The sequence below is a fragment of the Embiotoca jacksoni genome, unplaced genomic scaffold (assembly GCF_022577435.1).
Source record: "Embiotoca jacksoni isolate LCO1_2020_lvr unplaced genomic scaffold, fEmbJac1.0.p SCAF_5, whole genome shotgun sequence".
Classification (NCBI taxonomy): domain Eukaryota; kingdom Metazoa; phylum Chordata; class Actinopteri; family Embiotocidae; genus Embiotoca; species Embiotoca jacksoni.
Genome location: NW_027185403.1, coordinates 17,498,264 through 17,520,608, shown reverse-complemented (window position 1 = coordinate 17,520,608; position 22,345 = coordinate 17,498,264). Strand labels below are relative to the sequence as shown.

General features: G+C 41.7%; 4 protein-coding genes across 6 annotated transcripts in view; 1 reads left to right on the top strand and 3 right to left on the bottom strand.

The window, feature by feature from the left end:
• Positions 1 to 341: 341 nt before the first annotated feature.
• LOC138211709 (N-acetyllactosaminide beta-1,3-N-acetylglucosaminyltransferase 2-like) lies at positions 342 to 2,143 on the bottom strand. The gene has a single exon (XM_069171792.1). It carries the CDS (start codon positions 2,141 to 2,143, stop codon positions 758 to 760), a length of 1,386 nt encoding a protein of 461 aa, XP_069027893.1. The 3' UTR covers positions 342 to 757.
• A 4,258-nt stretch (positions 2,144 to 6,401) lies between these two features.
• On the top strand, positions 6,402 to 9,256 carry LOC138211711 (probable RNA-binding protein EIF1AD). Its single transcript, XM_069171796.1, has 5 exons — positions 6,402 to 6,542; positions 6,885 to 7,015; positions 7,135 to 7,243; positions 8,039 to 8,147; positions 8,265 to 9,256. The coding sequence occupies exons 2-5, from the start codon at positions 6,929 to 6,931 to the stop codon at positions 8,482 to 8,484; spliced, it is 525 nt and encodes a 174-aa protein (XP_069027897.1). The 5' UTR covers positions 6,402 to 6,542; positions 6,885 to 6,928; the 3' UTR covers positions 8,485 to 9,256.
• An 829-nt stretch (positions 9,257 to 10,085) lies between these two features.
• On the bottom strand, positions 10,086 to 11,887 carry LOC138211439 (N-acetyllactosaminide beta-1,3-N-acetylglucosaminyltransferase 2-like). Its single transcript, XM_069171330.1, has one exon. The coding sequence runs from the start codon at positions 11,885 to 11,887 to the stop codon at positions 10,502 to 10,504; it is 1,386 nt and encodes a 461-aa protein (XP_069027431.1). The 3' UTR covers positions 10,086 to 10,501.
• A 4,189-nt stretch (positions 11,888 to 16,076) lies between these two features.
• LOC138211163 (pro-neuregulin-2, membrane-bound isoform-like) overlaps positions 16,077 to 22,345 on the bottom strand; it is a 53,738-nt gene continuing 47,469 nt past the window's right edge. For all 3 annotated transcript variants that reach the window (XM_069170850.1, XM_069170849.1, XM_069170852.1), the window contains 2 exons: positions 21,142 to 21,325; positions 16,077 to 19,659 (listed from right to left, as the gene is read on the bottom strand). In XM_069170850.1, coding sequence (XP_069026951.1) covers positions 19,177 to 19,659; positions 21,142 to 21,325 — 667 coding nt within the window. In that variant the 3' untranslated portion in view covers positions 16,077 to 19,176. The remainder of the gene's footprint in view (positions 19,660 to 21,141; positions 21,326 to 22,345) is intronic.

Here is a 22,345-nt window from a genome sequence, read left to right as displayed (position 1 = left end):
CAGAGCGAATAGGAGTTTTGCTTGAATTTCCCATCTCTAAATATGACAACATGCTTCAAATACAAAACTCTGTGTCTGCCTTTAGTGTTCAATTCGTTTTGTATGTTCAGGAACCTCATAAATCTGAACAATTATTTAAACAAACATGAATGATAAAGTACATGTCCTGTAATTAAAGGTAAACAACTGCTATTTACTACAATATTCCATTTGTAATATATAATAATTCTACAAAATAATACAATAACAAAAATCTTTATTACATAACAGTTGATGTATTTTAATATATAAATATGTGTAAAACCACAATATTGTTGTAAAAATACTTTTTTTTCTTTGGGAGAAGGTTTGCGCCACCAGTTAGGTTGCTTTGTGGTACCGACAATTCATTGAAACTCTTCCCTGTCACTAAAGTAAAAAGCAATAAACTCCACCCTTGTCATATCATCTCAGCACGGCTTTTGTATCAGTTCTAATTAAAGGGCTTGGTAATCCACATACTTTCAATATTACATATATTACTCCTCAATACTCCTTGGTGAATTGGTATTAAATATTGCTCACATTGTGGGCATGCTGGTGGACCCCTGGTCTTTCCCATTGTTTGGTGTCATTAAATATAAGCACGGATGCCTGACTTAAATAAATGCAGACACGAGCTGACCCGGGTTCACAACTTTGACAGGCGCTCACCAAAGTGTTCAGATGGTGGCAATAATGCTACAAGAGACTTTGCCATTATCCACCTGTGATAGTCTCATAGTTTTGGATCCTTTTTCCTCTCGTCTCCAATCCTCAAGGCCACATCCCGACACTGTGTCCGTGTCTTTTTCACGTCATCCCAAAGCTTCACCATCTGGTTGGCGCTTCGTTTGTGGACCAAGAGGACTGTGTGATATGAACACAGCTCTTCTTCTTTTTCTGGAAAATCAAATGTGAGAAAGGCGGGGTGATGGATGGGGAGCGCATTAAGCTGACTCATACACATCCCTACGTAAACGTCATCGATGGGGAACAGGTGAACTCTTTTAGACACGTGGTGTAGGCGTTTGGCCAGCAGGCCAGAGTACACCACCCCTCCCCCGCCTGCGTACCTAGGATAGTACCCATTGTAGAAGCTGTCTGGGATAAAGTACTTGGACTTGTTTGTTCGGTTAGGTATGGCTGATCTGATGACATCTCCCACCATAAAGTTTATCATGCTCTTGTAGGCTTGTGGCTTCTTCAGCTGGTCCTGCAGGTAGGCTATCATGTTCGGCGTGTTGACGAAGACGTCGTCGTCTCCCTTAAAGATGAAGCGAGTCCGATTGCAGGAGCGCGAGAACCAGCTCCAGAAGAGCACATCCTTCAAGGCGAGGTGGAAAAACTTGTCCTCAAAGTCCCACTGCAGAATGTCTCCATAGCGTTCACTCTCTAGCTTCAGTGACTCAGATACATCCACACCCGACTCCCTCTGGTTTTCTTTACCAAGCAGGAACACCCTGCGGATGTATCCTCTGACTACTTCATTTGTCTTCTGTCCTGCCACCCATCCCGTCTGGCCCCAGGTCTGTCGAATGGCCTGTCGGTTCATAAAGTTCATCTCTGTTGTCTTGATGGCCAACAGAAGTAGAGGGGGCTCCTTCTCCTCCTTTGCTGGAGCTCCACATGCTCCATCTGGCTGGAGGAGGATTGGGTAGTCCCTATTTTGCATGTAGCTCACAAACTCTTGCATCTCCTGTGGTAGATTGTCAAGGATGTCATTCAAGTGGTCCATGTCGATAACTTCAGAGAAGCTTTGCTTCAGTAGAAAATCATCAAAGCTGTTATTTTGTAATCCTCTCTGGGCTTTGCTGGGGTACAGGATGGCATTGAAATGGCGGTCGATTGTCAGCTGGAGTCGGTTCCAAAAGGCCATGTTGTCGAGGTGTTTCTCCCAGAAGGTTTTAGGGAGCGGAGCGAAGCCCTTATTATTCAACATTCCTGAGGCTACAAAATGAGGACTTTTCTGGCTTTGTACCTTGACTCCAGTCCTCGGTGTTACTGTGGTGTTCATGTTCATACACAGCATGATAGCAACGTAGACAAACAGCAGGGCCATGCAGATGAATGATGTGCACACGCAGAGTAACACCTTCCGCCAGCAACAACGACACCGCGCCATTCAACTGCAAAAACACAAACAGAGTGCTAGTTTGGACAAACTTTAAACCTGTATGACAACTCATGGATTTAACTATCAAAATACAGAGAAAACAACAAATGCACCATGATATTTTGCGGGGTACATGAACTGAGAAGTCTACAATGGAAAAAAGTTGGGAGGTCTCATTAGAGGGAATGGAAAGATAAGGGAGAAACAAAAGTATCTGAGAAAGAATAAGGCCATATATTTACATGTTGAACAATCTCAAAATGAAATATTTGTTGTAGAGTTTTTGGTTTTATCCCATAATCTTCATCAGCAGCTGGAGTTTCACACCCTGTCTCTACTACATCTACAATACTGTGACGCCTCAGCTAACTCCATCTGCTCAGAAAGATCGTGTGATATGATAAAAAATCTCCAGAACAATGACTAACTACACCTTTTTGTAGGTTTGTGTGTGGTCAACTGCTTCTTCAAAAGGTCAAGAATGAACTTTGAAGCTCAACTATATTTGAAATGATGAAAAGACAGTGTCTGAGGGACAATTATTCACACCATAGAAATTCACTTTTATCAGCAGAGGAATAAAGTAATGTCTACAGTCCACAAAATTAGGATGTTACTCACTTTCTTTGCTTACCTGTTTTAAATGAAGGCTCACTCATTCACTGAATACTCATCTGTATGATAGTAGTTCACACTCGTAATCCAGTGGACCCTTTGTTAGCTCATCTCCATGTAAAGCAGCCAGAATAGAAGATCTCTAACAAGAACTAAATCTGCGAGCCAGACAGTCAGTCAAGTGGAGAGTAAAGAAAAGGTTTTCCTCATTTGCATAAACCCCTCTGGCCTGTTGACAGTGGAGGTACAGAACAATGACGCTCAGATGGGTGCACTAGGCTACACCCACTGACAGAGCAAACAGAAAGGCCAACGTCATGTGTGATGCTTAAAGGTGCAATCAGCCAAGAACAGCAGGCAACATAACAGTATATTTGAGACAAAAAATACAAATATAAAACATGTATTCTGTCATATGTTAAACAGTTGATATCAATACTGTTCCCCTGGAAGGTGCTAGAGATTAAGAAACAGAAGGCTGGACATAAAACTGTAAAAAAGCCAGAAAGGTAGTAATGTTTTAATTTAAGGTCTTTTTGCTTCGATTATTTTACCCCAAAACCAACACAATACCTAAAAAGATGCAGATACTGCACTCTCTCTGTGGTTAACCTTCACATTATGAGACATGTACCAACAATCTGTGTATCCTTATACCAAAAAAATGAAATAGCAGCTACTGCAATCTGAGGAGTTTTCTGATTTAGGTGTTTCCTGTTACTCACTCCATTGTGTGGATTAACAGAGTGAATAACAGAAATATCAACCTCCATACAGTTGTAGGAAACATGGACAGAACAGGTTGAGCAGCTGTGAAATATCTGCATCTTTCAAACACAGAAACTGCATTATCAGCAGATCAGGCTGATGAGCAGCTACCTCCTGAACTCAGTGACATGATTGCAGACCCTCATCACCACAAAGCTATGCACTCATCAGGCCAAACAGGAATTGTGAAGAGGGACTCATATTTGAAATGGCTGGCATCTTTGGCATTGTGAAACTTTTGTGCTGGAACACTTCTGCTTACAAGGAAACACTGACTAATCACTAAATAAGAGGTGAATATGGGAATTTGACCAAAATATGTAGTTACTGTGTTTTGCATTTATTAAAAATCAGACAATCAACTGGATGCTAAAGGTCATAAACAGTACACTGGAGTGATGCTGCCTTTCCAGCTTGACTAATTAGATCATTTGTTGATTGATTGATCATTTCAAAAATCTTTTCAAGACTGGAAGTCACAGGAAGTGAAAGGTGTTTCATGTTGGTTTACATTCAGCTTCACGTGTCCTGTAGAAACAAACCAGAGCAAAATACTGATCACCTAATTGTGTGTCACTAAAATGTAAAAAAAAACAAAAAAACGAATATACAGGGAAGTAAAACGGTCTCTTTTTTTTTAATGGTGGAGTGCCAAATAACGGTTTAAATTTGTGTATTTGATGGATATATTTGACCTTTGACCTTGCAGAGACCGACCAACGTTTACGCATCTTCCCTAGCAGGTCCTCTCCTCCACAGTCCTTGTCAACTGTATAAAAGCTGCCCTAAGGAAGAGGACTGTGTAGAGAACGGAAGACGAGGAAGAAGGAGACAAGGACTGCTGGGGGAAACCAGGCTGCTGTAGAGCCCGGCTGGAAGGACTGCTGAAGAAAACAGTTGACAGTCACCTCCATTCCCTTTGTATCTGCTTTCGTTTGGTAATACAGAGTTGGTTGTAGGTCACAAGATAAGGGAGTCGTCAATTAGATGCGGAAAGAATCACTTGCAAATAAGACACAAAACAAAGGACATTTTTCAGAGCCTGCTTGACAAAGAGACTTTCCAGAGCCACAATAAAAAAAAAAAACAAGAGGAAGGGACAAATCCTTTTTTTCCATCACAAAAGTACAGAAGTACTAGCAGCAAAATGTAGTTAACATATTAAGATAAGGGAGTCGTCAATTAGATGAAGAAAGAATCATTGCAAATAAGACACAAAACAAAGGACATTTTTCGGAGCCTGCTTGACAAAGAGACTTTCTGGAGCCACAATAAAAAACAAGAGGAATGGACAAATCCTTTTTTTCCATCATAAAAGCACAGAAGTACTAGCAGCAAAATGTAGTTAACATATTAAAAATAAAGTACAAGTTTGGTTTACCTAACTAATATATTATTTTATATGACATCATTACATCATTAATACAAATCTTCATCTGAAAAGTAACTAGAGCTGTCAGATAAACTTAGTGGAGTAGAAAGTCCAATATTTCCCTCTGAAATGTGGTGGAGTGGAAGTCGCATGAAATAGAAAAACTATAGTGCAAGTACCTTTATATTGCATTTTTAAGTAACATACTTGAGTAAATGTATTTAGTATCTCCCAATAGTTGGCAGCACTGCAATATAACACATAACAGTGTTGTGAAGAATTAAAATTATAATGCTTTGGGACTATTCAAGAGATGTTGTTTCAGCTCAGTAGTAATGAGACTAAAGCCTTTAAGTGTGGCTTTATTTGTTTGCACAGTGTTGTATAAAACTCACTACTCTTTTGTCTCCTGTTGCATTAAGTTGGAAGGTTCGATGGAAAGATGAAAGTGAAGAAAAACATTGACTGACCTGTTGTAGCTCTCCATATACAGTTGTCAGGGTGTGTCTTTTTACAAAGTGTTTCTCTCTTCCACAGGGTTACTACTACCTGTACAGGGGGTCCAATACATGTGGGATCAACAAGATGTGCTCCTCTGCTGAAGTCAACTAAACCACTGACATCACAGATTCACACACACACACACACACACACACACACACACACACACACACACACACACACACACACATATGAAGATCACAGGGAGACACCCATGAAGTCCTCCTGATGTTTCTTTTCCGTTAAACCAGACTAGTGTTTTACCTTCATACCTCACACCTCATCAATTTACCAGATCATACCAGCTCTAATGAAGCTAGCTACCTTTGATGTGATACTAAATTTTATAGTCATTTAAAACTCGATTTTTATGCGTGCATTTCCTTTGGTTTGTCCTGCAAGTCGTAGCGATTGCTGTGTTTTTAGGCAGTATTGGTTTGAACTCATCTTTACTCACAAAACGTCTGTGCTATAAGTCTGACTAAGTAACTTCTGTCATGACGGGTTTCTTGGATGTTTTGTTACCAGTGTTTGTGCTCATGCTCTGAACTTTAAAGAGGTTATTTGAAAGAGGAGATTTTGACTTGTGGTTGTTCACATTACTGCAAAATTGCAGTGTAATTGTAATAACTGCTGTAAGACAGTGAGAAATGAATGATGGTTGAATAAAAAAAGTGTGAAATCCTTCTGTTTGTTCATTTTTATTATTGTTATTTTTTTTATATGCGCTGGAGTAATACAAATTCACCATCAGCTCCACTGACATTAAACATTATTGTGTATATAATGACTACACATTTATCACAACAAACTTCCAAAATTGTAGTAAGTAAGGGGGAGAAACTTTTACATGTTTATAAAGTAATATAATATAATAGGCTACGTGAACATAATCAAACGTTCGTGATCTTGAATGTCGCACAAATTGAGCGAAAATCCAATTTCCCACAATGCAATGCAGGTATATAAGACGCTTTGACCCCGGAAGTGAAATCGTTTCTTTCTGTCGCTGGAGAATCAACACTAACACGCGTCGCTCTGCTCTAGTAATCAGATAAACGTGTCTTTTTTCCTACACGGACTTCTAGCTGCCGTTCAAGAACATATTCGGCTCCAAAAGGACACGCAGTTACTTCTTTTCTTCCTTTCAAGGTAATAATTTAACCTGCTGACGTGGTTGAGTTCGTCGATACGTTTTATTATTGTTTTTTTTAATTTGAGAAGCAACGTACTTGTTAACGTTTCGAGGTAACTAAGACAAGAGGACATGTGAAGTATTTTCACTTTTCCTGCCATCAATGATATCAGTACAACATGAAGTAATTTGTTACCTGATAACGAACTCGTGAGTTTAACGAAGATTCACGTTGAGCTGACGTCATTTTTTGATTCTTACTGTGATTTATTTCCTCAATGCATCGTCAGCTGATCACATCAGGCCTTCGTGCACGTGTTACTCTTTACTGACACTGATCACACTGTTTTCCTCTTCAGTTGGCTTAGGAACCTGCCCAGGAACCAAGGAACCATAGTTCATCATGTCTCAGGCCACCAAACGCAAATACGTCATCCAGGAGGTCCTTGGAGACTTTGTCACGCCCACAGGAAACCAGCAGATTGTCAAGGTAAACTTTGTGGGCACTTACTGTCTTTAAGGGTCTTGACATTTACAACAACAACATCTCGGTAAATATCAGGACATTTTTCTAACTTGTTCTTCTTTTACACCTGTGCGCTTCTCCAGGTCACTCGTAGCCGTGGTAACAACCTCCATGAAGCCATCACGGCTCAGGGTGAGACCTTCCTGGTCAGCATGCCCACCAAGTTCCGCAAGAACATCTGGATCAAGAGAGGTAACTATATCTGATGATATGAGATACTGACATTAACATTGGAATCATATTCCGGTGACACCGAGACTGAAAGGTGGCCGATAAACTTCCACTCTCGTGCCGTGTGTTGATTTCAAAGTTCACTGTTGGTTTTTAATACCACACTTCTGTAAATGGGACTGTGTGTCACTGACTAGTCAAGACTCACGGGATGGAGACTGGGTATAAATCTGCCAGTCAGGACTGTTTTCCCCCAATATCAGAAGGATAAATGTGTGCAGCCAGACCTTTCTCAGGTTTTGCACATATAGGTTGAATTACATTTCAAATTAAAAGCCTGCTTTTTAAATCAACAGCTTTCATACATACGAGGGTTTAACTTGTCGACATACGCCACTACTAAATATGATCGTCATTTGTTTTAGTTTCAAATGTAACTTTGAGTGGTACGTCAGAGCGGTTTGACTGGTTCATAGCACAGGAAAAATGGAGGTTATTTTTCTTCCACTACCATAAACCTCTGTGGGGTTTTACTAACATGCTGCTGCAGGCTTCCAGGTGCATCTCTTCTATAAACACTATATCACTGCTGTTATTCCACTGGCAGACAAGCGAGTAAACCACAGCTTTAAAAAAACAACAACATGCTGTTTTGAGATCTTGATTTTTGGAGAGTAGATATTGATACGAAATGAGTGTAGGAGAACAGTACAAGTCAATAATGTCATCGCACTCTGATCGGTACTGGCTGAATTAATATCTCTGTCTGCATAACTATGATCTTGTATATTTAAAGTGTATCTTTGTATTCCCAAGGTGACTACGTGATCGTGGATCCTATTGCGGAAGGAGAGAAGGTGAAAGCAGAGATCAGCTTCATTCTCTACAAAGATCAGATCCAGAACCTGCAAAAACAACAGCTCTGGTAGGTGGAGGCACACAAACACACTCATGGAGATACACGCCGTGTACGATTATTAATCACAGCGCAGTCGAGTGTCACTGACGGGATTGTGTTTGTTTTTTCCTTGACTGTCTCCAGGCCGGAGGGGTTTATGGTGGTGCAGCCAGCACAGGTACAGACGAACAAACGGCACGAGAAAGACGAGAAAGACGAGGAATTTAGCGACTCTGAGGACGACGACAGCGACCTCTTTGTAAACACCAACCGCCGTCACCACCAGTACAGCGAGAGTGAGGAGGAGGATGACGGTGAGGAAGAGGATGAGGACGAAGAGAAAAGGACAGAAAATGGTTCATAGTCGCAGCAGAGAGGGCGCGGACAATCGAGAGCTGTAAAAGTCATGTGAAAGTGTGCTCTGCTCTGCTGTTGCCGTCACTGACGGAGGATCATTTGAAACGACGTTCCTCGTGCAGCAGCTCCCCCGGCAGTTCTCGTCTGGTGGAGGCGTTCAATGACTCCTTCAGTGACTCCTTCAATGGGCTCGTTCAATGGACTCGTTCAATGACTCGATAAAAGGACTTGTTCAATGGCTTGTTCAAAGGACTCGTTAAAAGGACTCGTTCAATGGACTCGTTCAATGGACTCACATAATTCCTCTTTGAAAAGTGATTCCCCAAAAAATCTGTAACATTAAAATGTACATAAGATATATTTCTGCTGTCTGTTTAGTTTCCTGTAGACAATATCTTCCAAACACTTGTTTTTACACAAACTTCAAATGAAGCCATCACACATTATATATCCAGTCAGGGAATGTTAATATCCACTAAACCTCTTCCATAGTACAAACTACATCTGCCACAAACAATTCACTACTGTACTACTGTAACACAGAATACACTCTGTTTGGTTTCTGGTTGATCAAGTTTGTCAGGAGTTGTTGGTTTGGTGACTGTCTTGTACGTATTTTGAAGGATTTTCTTTTAACAAGCTGGACCAACACTCAAAATCCCTCTTAATAATTTTCAAATGAATGCTGTCAATAGCTTTGACAAATGATCTGTTTTCAACACACCTGTTTTGACCTTTCTTCTTTAAATAAAAATAATTCCTGAGCTGTGTGCTCATCACTCCGTGTTCATTTCTTCCATTCCATGTGTCTGACTCAGAATTTGTCCTGAATCTTTTTTTTTTTTTATTTCACATTTAACTGTCTCTTGAGGAAACAGTTGTGCAGTCGTTATACAAGCATGGACAGGTAACCAAAAACAATTTCCTACATGCACTACATAAATCCACAAAAGATTAGCTCACAATATTTCATCACCATCAGAAATGCTACTATTTCCAGTTCAGCCAGTTCAAGAAGAACTTTCCCTCGAACACATTTCTCTCTGGGTGTCACGGCGGGGAAACTCGATACGTAGTAAGGATGGCTCACGAATTTCAAATATTCGAATTGTTGTTTTAATCTTTAAAATCGACTTGTACACATGCCTTTCTTCTTCTTTATCGCCTGTTTTTACTGGCACCTGGCTGTAATGCGACATTCCCGTCAGAAGGTGGCGACAATGTGCCTCAAAGCTGCTCCGAAATATTCAAAGGAAATCGAACAGTGCAGAGCGAATAGGAGTTTTGCTTGAATTTCCCATCTCTAAATATGACAACATGCTTCAAATACAAAACTCTGTGTCTGCCTTTAGTGTTCAATTCGTTTTGTATGTTCAGGAACCTCATAAATCTGAACAATTATTTAAACAAACATGAATGATAAAGTACATGTCCTGTAATTAAAGGTAAACAACTGCTATTTACTACAATATTCCATTTGTAATATATAATAATTCTACAAAATAATACAATAACAAAAATCTTTATTACATAACAGTTGATGTATTTTAATATATAAATATGTGTAAAACCACAATATTGTTGTAAAAATACTTTTTTTTCTTTGGGAGAAGGTTTGCGCCACCAGTTAGGTTGCTTTGTGGTACCGACAATTCATTGAAACTCTTCCCTGTCACTAAAGTAAAAAGCAATAAACTCCACCCTTGTCATATCATCTCAGCACGGCTTTTGTATCAGTTCTAATTAAAGGGCTTGGTAATCCACATACTTTCAATATTACATATATTACTCCTCAATACTCCTTGGTGAATTGGTATTAAATATTGCTCACATTGTGGGCATGCTGGTGGACCCCTGGTCTTTCCCATTGTTTGGTGTCATTAAATATAAGCACGGATGCCTGACTTAAATAAATGCAGACACGAGCTGACCCGGGTTCACAACTTTGACAGGCGCTCACCAAAGTGTTCAGATGGTGGCAATAACGCTACAAGAGACTTTGCCATTATCCACCTGTGATAGTCTCATAGTTTTGGATCCTTTTTCCTCTCGTCTCCAATCCTCAAGGCCACATCCCGACACTGTGTCCGTGTCTTTTTCACGTCATCCCAAAGCTTCACCATCTGGTTGGCGCTTCGTTTGTGGACCAAGAGGACTGTGTGATATGAACACAGCTCTTCTTCTTTTTCTGGAAAATCAAATGTGAGGAAGGCGGGGTGATGGATGGGGAGCGCATTAAGCTGACTCATACACATCCCTACGTAAACGTCATCGATGGGGAACAGGTGAACTCTTTTAGACACGTGGTGTAGGCGTTTGGCCAGCAGGCCAGAGTACACCACCCCTCCCCCGCCTGCGTACCTAGGATAGTACCCATTGTAGAAGCTGTCTGGGATAAAGTACTTGGACTTGTTTGTTCGGTTAGGTATGGCTGATCTGATGACATCTCCCACCATAAAGTTTATCATGCTCTTGTAGGCTTGTGGCTTCTTCAGCTGGTCCTGCAGGTAGGCTATCATGTTCGGCGTGTTGACGAAGACGTCGTCGTCTCCCTTAAAGATGAAGCGAGTCCGATTGCAGGAGCGCGAGAACCAGCTCCAGAAGAGCACATCCTTCAAGGCGAGGTGGAAAAACTTGTCCTCAAAGTCCCACTGCAGAATGTCTCCATAGCGTTCACTCTCTAGCTTCAGTGACTCAGATACATCCACACCCGACTCCCTCTGGTTTTCTTTACCAAGCAGGAACACCCTGCGGATGTATCCTCTGACTACTTCATTTGTCTTCTGTCCTGCCACCCATCCCGTCTGGCCCCAGGTCTGTCGAATGGCCTGTCGGTTCATAAAGTTCATCTCTGTTGTCTTGATGGCCAACAGAAGTAGAGGGGGCTCCTTCTCCTCCTTTGCTGGAGCTCCACATGCTCCATCTGGCTGGAGGAGGATTGGGTAGTCCCTATTTTGCATGTAGCTCACAAACTCTTGCATCTCCTGTGGTAGATTGTCAAGGATGTCATTCAAGTGGTCCATGTCGATAACTTCAGAGAAGCTTTGCTTCAGTAGAAAATCATCAAAGCTGTTATTTTGTAATCCTCTCTGGGCTTTGCTGGGGTGCAGGATGGCATTGAAATGGCGGTCGATTGTCAGCTGGAGTCGGTTCCAAAAGGCCATGTTGTCGAGGTGTTTCTCCCAGAAGGTTTTAGGGAGCGGAGCGAAGCCCTTATTATTCAACATTCCTGAGGCTACAAAATGAGGACTTTTCTGGCTTTGTACCTTGACTCCAGTCCTCGGTGTTACTGTGGTGTTCATGTTCATACACAGCATGATAGCAACGTAGACAAACAGCAGGGCCATGCAGATGAATGATGTGCACACATAGAGTAACACCTTCCGCCAGCAACAACGACACCGCGCCATTCAACTGCAAAAACACAAACAGAGTGCTAGCTTGGACAAACTTTAAACCTGTATGACAACTCATGGATTTAACTATCAAAATACAGAGAAAACAACAAATGCACCATGATATTTTGCGGGGTACATGAACTGAGAAGTCTACAATGGAAAAAAGTTGGGAGGTCTCATTAGAGGGAATGGAAAGATAAGGGAGAAACAAAAGTATCTGAGAAAGAATAAGGCCATATATTTACATGTTGAACAATCTCAAAATGAAATATTTGTTGTAGAGTTTTTGGTTTTATCCCATTATCTTCATCAGCAGCTGGAGTTTCACACCCTGTCTCTACTACATCTACAATACTGTGACGCCTCAGCTAACTCCATCTGCTCAGAAAGATTGTGTGATATGATAAAAATCTCCAGAACAATGACTAACTACACCTTTTTGTAGGTTTGTGTGTGGTCAACTGCTTCTTCAAAAGGTCAAGAATGAACTTTGAAGCTCAACTATATTTGAAATGATGAAAAGACAGTGTCTGAGGGACAATTATTCACACCATAGAAATTCACTTTTATCAGCAGAGGAATAAAGTAATGTCTACAGTCCACAAAATTAGGATGTTACTCACTTTCTTTGCTTACCTGTTTTAAATGAAGGCTCACTCATTCACTGAATACTCATCTGTATGATAGTAGTTCACACTCGTAATCCAGTGGACCCTTTGTTAGCTCATCTCCATGTAAAGCAGCCAGAATAGAAGATCTCTAACAAGAACTAAATCTGCGAGCCACACAGTCAGTCAAGTGGAGAGTAAAGAAAAGGTTTTCCTCATTTGCATAAACCCCTCTGGCCTGTTGACAGTGGAGGTACAGAACAATGACGCTCAGATGGGTGCACTAGGCTACACCCACTGACAGAGCAAACAGAAAGGCCAACGTCATGTGTGATGCTTAAAGGTGCAATCAGCCAAGAACAGCAGGCAACATAACAGTATATTTGAGACAAAAAATACAAATATAAAACATGTATTCTGTCATATGTTAAACGGTTGATATCAATACTGTTCCCCTGGAAGGTGCTAGAGATTAAGAAACAGAAGGCTGGACATAAAACTGTAAAAAAGCCAGAAAGGTAGTAATGTTTTAATTTAAGGTCTTTTTGCTTCGATTATTTTACCCCAAAACCAACACAATACCTAAAAAGATGCAGATACTGCACTCTCTCTGTGGTTAACCTTCACATTATGAGACATGTACCAACAATCTGTGTATCCTTATAAAAAAAAAATGAAATAGCAGCTACTGCAATCTGAGGAGTTTTCTGATTTAGGTGTTTCCTGTTACTCACTCCATTGTGTGGACAGAAATGTCAACCTCCATACAGTTGTAGGAAACATGGACAGAACAGGTTGAGCAGCTGTGAAATATCTGCATCTTTCAAACACAGAAACTGCATTATCAGCAGATCAGGCTGATGAGCAGCTACCTCCTGAACTCAGTGACATGATTGCAGACCCTCATCACCACAAAGCTATGCACTCATCAGGCCAAACAGGAATTGTGAAGAGGGACTCATATTTGAAATGGCTGGCATCTTTGGCATTGTGAAACTTTTGTGCTGGAACACTTCTGCTTACAAGGAAACACTGACTAATCACTAAATAGGAGGTGAATATGGGAATTTGAAATATTGGTAACTGACAAAATAATCTGAACTCTAGATTTACTTACTGTCTTTTGCTCATTTGTCACAAAGTGGGAAATTTAATCCACATTTTGGAGGCTTTGTTATTGTTACTCTCTCTCTCTCTCTCTTTCTCTCTCTCCCTCTCTCTCACACGCACACAAAGCAGCTAGACATGTGTAACACAGAAGTATATATTACGTGCATTAATTATAATTATTTTTTGTTTTGTTTGTTTGGGATAAGAATTGATACCGGAAATGTGTAATTGTGTGAGCAACCAAAATACCACAGTTTTACAGGCCATCATGAATCTGAATCACATTTAGGTTTGAAAAACCTAACTGTAGAAATCACTGGTCTTTTTGATCAAATGACTGATGCATCTAAATCCTTTGCTCCTTTTCGGTAAAAGGTCTGTTTGGGACGAATAAAAATAATCTCTTCAGAGGCATTGATGATGTTGCATTGGCTGTGGGACTTGGTTAGGTATCCATAAAATGTCTACCTTGTTTAAAATAACTCCTTCAAACCAAAAAAATGTAAGAGCAGACATTTTCACTTGCCACAGCAGGCAAAGTGTTGGTAATAATGTTAATACAACAGCTCTGTCACTTCAACAGATTAAAGTGGCCCAATGATCCAAGACAATAAGCCATATACACCATAGCAGGACCTTGAAATAGGGAATTGTTGAATTGTTGGGTTTCTCTGTATAATATTGTAAAGTTCTGCTGTAAGGACTTTAATGTGTTAAGTGCCATGAAATAACCTGTGTTGTGATTTGGCGCTATATAAATAAAACTGAATTGAATTGAAAGTGGCAAATCTGAATGGTATTCAGCCATACAGGGAACTATAAGAATAAATAATAGATACCGTGAGTGTCCTACAGTGTAAAGGCGGGCCGAAGCCTAACGGTACACTGTATAAAGACCAGTTGCTCGGGTGAACTCCATACAAACTGGTTGGCTCACAGATAGAAAAAAATGGAGACATGCTGTAATAAGATCGAAGAGATACCTCTGGAGGGAGACGTAAAACGCATGCACTCAAAAGGCGCGGATAACATACAATATTTGAAGAAATGGGAAAAGAAACACTGATTCAAGGGAAAACTAACAGCGACAGCATGTAGAAGGCAAGTTGATACTCCCAAAAAAGTTTATATAGATATGCGGCCCTTTTGAGCCATGGGATAAACCATGTCTCAACAGGAGGGATGGTATCTATAATAAACTAAGCATTTACAACATATGGCTTTACAAACTACTAAAAAATTTTTTTTTCTGAAAGTGTTGTGAAGCCTCACGGCATGAGTCAGTGTGTCATGGTCTAGAAAAGTGCCTTGTCATGGTGTGTAATCAACATATAGGTGCAGATTGCTGAACGGGCCTGAATACACCTCAGCCATTGCAGAAGGATGAGACCTTTGCCTGAACCACATCGCACAGACATACCAGATTAAGTAAGCCGGCCTGTGGTGAAGTCTGGCTGCAAAGGGAGGTGATACCAATAGGGGTGCTTGTCTCAAAACAGTGAAGAAACTAACAACACCCAGGTGATTTAGTTTCTGGTGAGCTTATTTTGGTATATCTGTGGATGGACAGTACAGCTAAAATGGCTCCGGACAGCATCACATGGCATCCATTCAGGAGGATAGGACCCTGCGGCCTGAGAGCGATGACTGAAACACCACCCCCTTATGCAACAACAACAATTGTGATTAATATGATTTTCCTCATGATTCTTTTGGTTTTTTTTCCTTTTTTATGTTTATACTTTGTATACTTTGTATAAACAGGAGGGATATGATGGAAAAAAAGGATTTGTCCCTTCCTCTTGTTTGCATTGTGGCTCCGGAAAGTCTCTTTGTCAAGCAGGCTCCGAAAAGTTTCCTTTGTTTTCTGTCTTATTTGCAAGTGATTCTTTCCGCATCTAATTGAGGACTCCCCTGTGTCCTTATCTTGTGACCTACAACCAACTCAGTATTACCATACGAAAGCAGATACAAAGGGAATGGGGGTGACTGTCAACTGTTTATCAACTGTATAAAAGCTGCCCTGAGGAAGAGGACTGGGGAGAACGGAAGACGAGGACGGCGGAGAAGAGGACTGCTGGGGGAAACCAGGCTAGGTAGAGCCCGGCTGGGGCGAGCCCTGCTGGAAGGACTGCTGGAAAGCCCTGATGTAGAGCCGTGCTGGGGGGATGTGAGAGCCCTGCTAGAGGCATGTAGTTGCTCCTTCTTGCAAGAATAAATGTCCGATGTGTTTGATTTTGAACCAAGCCTCTTGAGTACTTTTTCCAACACTTTACTTTCAAACTAAGATGTGAGTAAATGTTGCCATCTAGTGTTCCTGTTTGTAAATCTGACTCACCTATCCTTATGTTTGCTGCTCCTCCAAATTCTGACTTCTTTCCAAATAAAAGCGATAACAATAAATAAAATGTATGTGGCGGGGAAAAAAAGCAACAAATAACTTTTTTTTTTAATACAAAGATGACAGGACTGTTTCAAAATGGTAGGAATAAAGTTTTATTTTCCATATGAAGGGGTGGTTTTAGGTTTTTCTTCTTTTACAAGTAGTATGTTTTTGATAAAACTTGCAAAAAATCTTCTAGCATATTCCAAGAATGATGGACATGAAGAGAAGGGGATTTATTGCTGAATGTTAAAATGAAGACACATTTTTATTTTTTATTTTTTTTCACCGAGTGGAAAAACGATTTGCTTGCTGCTTTTTCCATGCACCCAACTACCAGTACCACTAGGACATGCAGGGGATTTGCGGGTGAGAGGAGCGGAGCGGAGGGGAGGGAGAGGAGGAGACGGGGGGAGGGGACGGGGGAGAGAGGGAGCTGTTAGGTAAAAAAGACAAAGGCAAACTGCTTTGACAAACAAACATGGAAGGGCTGTGCGTGTGTGTCATATGAGAGTTTGTGTGTCTGTGTGTGCTTTGTTATGTGTGATGTTGGTATGTATGTGTTAAACATATGTGTGTATGTAAAAAGCAGGTGGGAAGTGCAGGTTGAGGAGAAGGAGGGTGGGGCTGTTAACAATTCAACTAGCTCTAGAAGCACACTATCCTCACTTGCAGTATTTCCACATTGCAAATCCCAGATTGATTACAGTGTATGACAAAACTAGCCAGACCTTTGGGCCTTGTACCCAAATAATATTTTTATATACTTCTAGTATGATTCCCCTGAATCTAAGGGGGAGTTTTGTCGCCATTTTAAAGATACTCTCTATATCTGTGATCCATGCATCGCCTGTGGGAAAAGAAAAGAAACAAAAACAACTCTACTTACTGGAAATGAACTCTAATCTGACACAGTACCATTTTCCTCAGTGAGCTTGAAAGGGTCTCTAAACCTGATGCACAGTATATCTGACGTGGAAGAGTTTCTGACATGAGCAGCCCACTGTTAGCGTGCTGTTCGGTGTACTCGTCTGGAGGTGGGGCTTAAATTCATCTGCTAGTTGCTTCTGAAGGTCAGTTAGAGGGCGAGGAAGACATGAAGGTGAGGGGGTGACGTGGGGCAGACAGAGACAGACACACAACAGATCATTCAGTCAATTATGACCAAGCAAAACAAGTTCAATCAATCAAGGTATAGGAATGCAAATCAAGGATGCAGTAATCAGGATTATCTTATACCACCATTTGGCTGTGAGCTAAAGAAAAAGACGTAGAATTGGACTCAGAAAACTCGCTCTCCAGCAGTGTGAACCCGCACGCAGCGACCTGCAAGTGACTTTTTCCTTCAGAGCAGGGTCATTGCTAGAAACATGGTGAGGATTGTAGGCGCCCGCAGCCTTTGGGAAGGTCTGTAGAGTTTCCAGTATTTGTAAAAAAGAAAAGAAAAGAAGAGAAAAGAAAAGAAAAGAAAAGAAAAGAAAAGAAAAGAAAAGAAAAGAAAAGAAAAGAAAAGAAAAGAAAAGAAAAGAAAAGAAAAGAAAAGAAAAGAAAAGAAAAGAAAAGAAAAGAAAAGAAAAGAAAAGAAAAGAAAAGAAAAAGGAAAGGAAAGGAAAGGAAAGGAAAGGAAAGGAAAGGAAAAGGGGAAACCCAGAGCGATATCCTCCTCTCAGGGTGGGAGTGGGGGTGAGGCAGAACCTCTGGGTACGCCCCTGCATCAGAGCAAACAGATGTGGTCTCTGCACAACTTCATTTTTTCACCATCATCATCATCATTGTGAGTCACACACAGCTACACACATGCTCACTAACACACGTATATTTAGAATAAGAAAAAAAAAGCAACTGAATCTCCCTTCTGATTCAAAAATGTTTCACCAGACGCTCCCTTAAACACAACAAGCCTGATGGATGGAAAAGAAGGAGAGTGAGGGGATGTGGATCTGGCCTGCGGACTGAACTGTGACTGAGATGACGTGCTCTCTCTGCTTTGAGTCTTTTGGCTGTGATGTGATGGGGAAGTCCTGAGACACAGTGCGGCTCTAAGCTGCTGGCATAGGAAACGGGCGGGCTAGGCAGTCCGCGGGAGGCCAGAGTCAGGCTGGATTACAACTGGATTGGTTAGGTTCGGTTTGGATCGGCAGCTCCCTGGCCAATGACTGCTCACGGAGGGAGGTTCTTACAGTGCAATGGAGCTTCTGGCAGCGTGAGGATTGGTGAGAGGAACATGTCAGTCAAACGAGACCACACAGGTGAACAGAGGTGTCAACCAAAAGAGGCTTCATGAGGCTTACAGACCGTGTACAGGCATGCACTCACTTACAGAGACACACACACACACACACACACACACACACACACACACACACACACACACACACACACACACACACACACACACACACACACACACACTGCAACCACCACCAATGTCCTTGCAGCACCCTGAACACCTACACAGGAATCTGGAGTCACTTTCCCTCAACAACTCCCTAACACTCTTATTTTCACAGAAATAACAACAAATGACTGACAGGCAGCGAACGAGGACGTAAATGACCGATGTGTGTTCATCCCAGAAAACTACCCTACACATCCGGTTGCGTCAGTGACTGAATGTCCCTGTGAAACAAGCGCTTCGCGTGGATCATACTCATGTAAACAGACACCTTTTACACAGGAGGAATCAATATTGCATGATGACATAATCAGATCACAGTTCAAAAAGAGGAAGATCCCAAATCAGAGAAAAAAAACAAAGCAAAAGGAAGGAAGAGGGTTGGTCTCTATAAAAACGAGGAGTCTTTATAAGAAAGGCTACAAAAACTCAATGGGACCTCCGACTTCAGCATACAGCAAAAGGCACCACAATATTATTCTATTTATCTAACTTGTGAAAAAATTGGCACGTAATTCTCTTATTTTTTCATCTCTCATAATGCTGTAAATCAAAAAACTTTACATATAAATATCCCCCCCATTATAAAAAAAGTCTTTGCTGTTAGCTAGTAGACAATTTTTGCTGAAATGAAAATAAATATTTCATTTGTTTAGAATATCTGTCTGTTATACAAAATAAAAATATTTCTCCTAGGTGCAGGTCTCTAGTCCACTGGTTGTGTGCAGGAGGAAGGGGAGTGTGTGAGGTGGAGGGGGTGGGAGGTGGCGGGGGTGTATGGGTGGGCGTCGGAGGGGGTTAACTCTTAAAGGGGCATGTTGTCAGCCTTGGAGCGCTGCGACTGGGAGCCGCGGCTCTGCCCGTTGCTGCGTGTCCCCGGCCGACTCAGCCCGCGGTGAGTCCGTGTGTCCACGCCAGACGACGTACGGAAACCCGGGACGGTTAGGGGCGGGTCCATGTTCATGTTCTGCATACTAAGGAAAGGTGTGCTCTCCCCATGAGCATCCTCTTCTTCCTCCTCCTCTTCCTCTTCCTCTTCCTCCGACTGGCTGAAGCTCTGTGAGCTGTAGTCCCGTAGGCCCACTGAACGCTGGGAGATGTGTCCGTTGAGACGGTTGCGTCGCGGGCGGCGCCGGCTCCGGATGGGTTCCCGTGAAGAGGCGTACTCCTGCGTTGTCTCATAGGCCTCGTCGTCAGCAAGACGGTAGGGACTGGACGGTAGACTTCCTGTGCTCTCCGTCAGGTAGGGTCGCCGGGGACGCCGGGGCTGCCTGTATAAACTACCATCCTAAAACAGAAACAGAGGGGAAGATTGGTTAGAGTCCACTTCATCATGTTGAACTGTATTTCCCTTAGTACACTAACAAATACTCTTACATACTTGTGTAGTGCGGGAATTAGTTTCAAATTGCACACTGCTGTTCTGCACGGACTGTAAATGACTTCAACCTTATTTTACCCAGAAATTAGCGTGACTTTGTGCCCTCTGTTTAACGCGCTTAATAAACACATTGATTCTTCTGTCCAGCAGCAGCAGTGAAAAAGAAACACTTTCGTGTGGTGTTCAGGAACAGCGACAGCTTCCTCAGACACTTTCATTTGAAAATTCTTGGCGTCGGTGGCCCCGCCCCTTCCTCTATGTAATCAAGATAGCGACCATTTAGGGTGGAAAGTGTCCAACGTTTCACACTTCTTTTTTGGACCGTTTTCAGTGTGTCATCCTGGTACTTGTATTTAACAGTGTGAACGCACTGATGCACTCAAAATAGTGAGTGTCAGTGTACAAGTACGTCATTTGGAACATAGCAAGGGACTTCAGGTTAAAGGGATATTTTACATGGTATATTTTTCTTAAAGCAAACAAACCAACAATAAGTTAATCTTACCAACAATTACTGACTTATTCAGTGGAGTATTCCTCTGTGTCATAAAACTTCACAGATGTTTGCAAACTATTAAGATCACATCTGTGATCCTTACTGATGTGTCCAGTAGCTGACATGTTTTATTTTTTATAACTGTGTTCCAAATGGCGTAGTTACATACTAACATTCATAATTTGAGTGCGTAAGTGCGTTCACACTGATAGGTATGAAAACATGCACCAATAGTAGCCGGATCATGCACTCAAACCCATCCAAAAATGATGTGTGAAGCGATACTTTCCACACTAAACAGTCACCATTATGGCCACGTAGGTAAAAGGGACAGACGACCATTGTAAAGTATTTTCAAATTGCGTTAGCTAAGGAAGCTGCAGGTTTTGTAGAACACCACTATACGGCTGTTGAGTAGAGGCCATCAGATGAGAACAGAAGTGTGCGGTTTGAGCCATCACTACCCTGTCGAAATCCAAGTAAGTGTGCTAACTTGTAAGTGTACTAAATGTGAGTGCACTAAGGGAAGTACTTCATTTGGAACACAGCCTATAATTAACCAGACCACGTGCAGCTGAAAATAGTCCCTGGCAAATATACTAATTACTCCTCTGTGAAGTAAAAACTACCGTTCCTAGTTATTTTAGTAAATGTCTTTAAGTCTTTAAAAAAGAAATGGAAATATTCATGACCCATTTTAATGGATTTGTGTGTTCTTTAAGAATTAATAGGCTTGGACCAGGTAGGGAAGTCGCAAAAACATCACGATGACACAATGCTGGTTTTCCTGTTTTCACTGGATTTGTTGACGATAAAAAAAATAAAAAAACAATATCACCAGCCAAGTCTGTTATCACCACCCCCCTGCATTGGTATGTGTGCACTATACGTACATCAGGGCATCGTAGCAGCGGCTGGTCGTCTTCTCTGTGGTAGGCGGCAGCAGCGGGGGGGAGGGACAGGGCGTGGCTTGTGTTAGGTGAGGTGATCTGGAAGGTGGGCACCTGGGGTGGCAGCAGGGGGTAGTGGAACTCCACTGGAGACAGGCGAGCCGGCGTGGTCAGCGCAGACACATACCTGGACGGAAAAGACATTTGGCCACAAGTCTATTAGACACTAAGTATTTAAGTTCAGGATTAATGTTCAGTAGTTTGATTGACAGTGACCTCAAACAGAGAGGAGTTTAGATGAGGTTATGAAATTAATCAGTCGGGTAGAAAATTGGGCGATGGGATGTTCTTCTCTGATGTAAGTGCACATTATGTAGCAGTAGCTGATCAGTATCAACCATTCTGTCAGTGTGTCCCTTCCATTGTTTTTTTTAACCTACTTGTACCCTTCAGTGCTGGAGGGGGCTGGAGCCGACCCAGGATGCACTGGGCAAGAGGAGCACTACAAGAATAATGTTGCATTCATTTCAAGCAAGAAGTCAGAAAGTTAGAAAATCCGGATTCTGAGCTCGACTTGTTCCATGACTCAAGACACCAGATGTAAACAAACAACATGGCTGACTGCGAAAAACTCTTCTTCCTCTGGCAGGGAGGACATGAACATTTGCACATATGATTTATATAAAATATTGACATTATCGAGGAAGTTTAAAACCACACACATACAAAGCTGCTGCACATATTATTCTAACCAGAACATTACAGACAATAACCTACTAATCTCCATTTATGTTGATGTTTCAGATACGTTCTGTCATTTACTATTATAATTTATAATCTTTGCCGTATTGAGGTTCCCTGTCACAGCACAACTTCTATCACAAATTTTGAAGCAGGAGGTGAGAAGTCTTTGAGCCCTGAGTTATCTGGAACGTAACATACCACACATAAAGAAACATCCATAATCACACGTGTATCCAGCCCACCTGACCCGAACGTGGGAGGAAACTTGTAAACTCCAAACAGAAACACCAGCTCACATTCACTGGCTCCGGTTCACATGCAGGACCTTTCTGTCATGAAGTGGCCGTGTTAAACGCTGAGCCACCGCTCCACCTTACCATCTCACTACCCACTCAATCAATCAGAGGATTATATAAAAAAACTAAACATTACGGTACATTTATCATCACAGCTACAAGAAGTG

Coding starts and splice junctions, on each gene's coding strand:
- LOC138211711 (XM_069171796.1), top strand. CDS start 6,929: ATGTCTCAGGCCACCAAACGCAAATACGTCATCCAGGAGGTCCTTGGA. Junction 7,244..8,038: donor GAACATCTGGATCAAGAGAG/GTAACTATATCT, acceptor TGTATTCCCAAG/GTGACTACGTGATCGTGGAT. Junction 8,148..8,264: donor CTGCAAAAACAACAGCTCTG/GTAGGTGGAGGC, acceptor GACTGTCTCCAG/GCCGGAGGGGTTTATGGTGG.
- LOC138211709 (XM_069171792.1), bottom strand. CDS start 2,143: ATGGCGCGGTGTCGTTGTTGCTGGCGGAAGGTGTTACTCTGCGTGTGC.
- LOC138211439 (XM_069171330.1), bottom strand. CDS start 11,887: ATGGCGCGGTGTCGTTGTTGCTGGCGGAAGGTGTTACTCTATGTGTGC.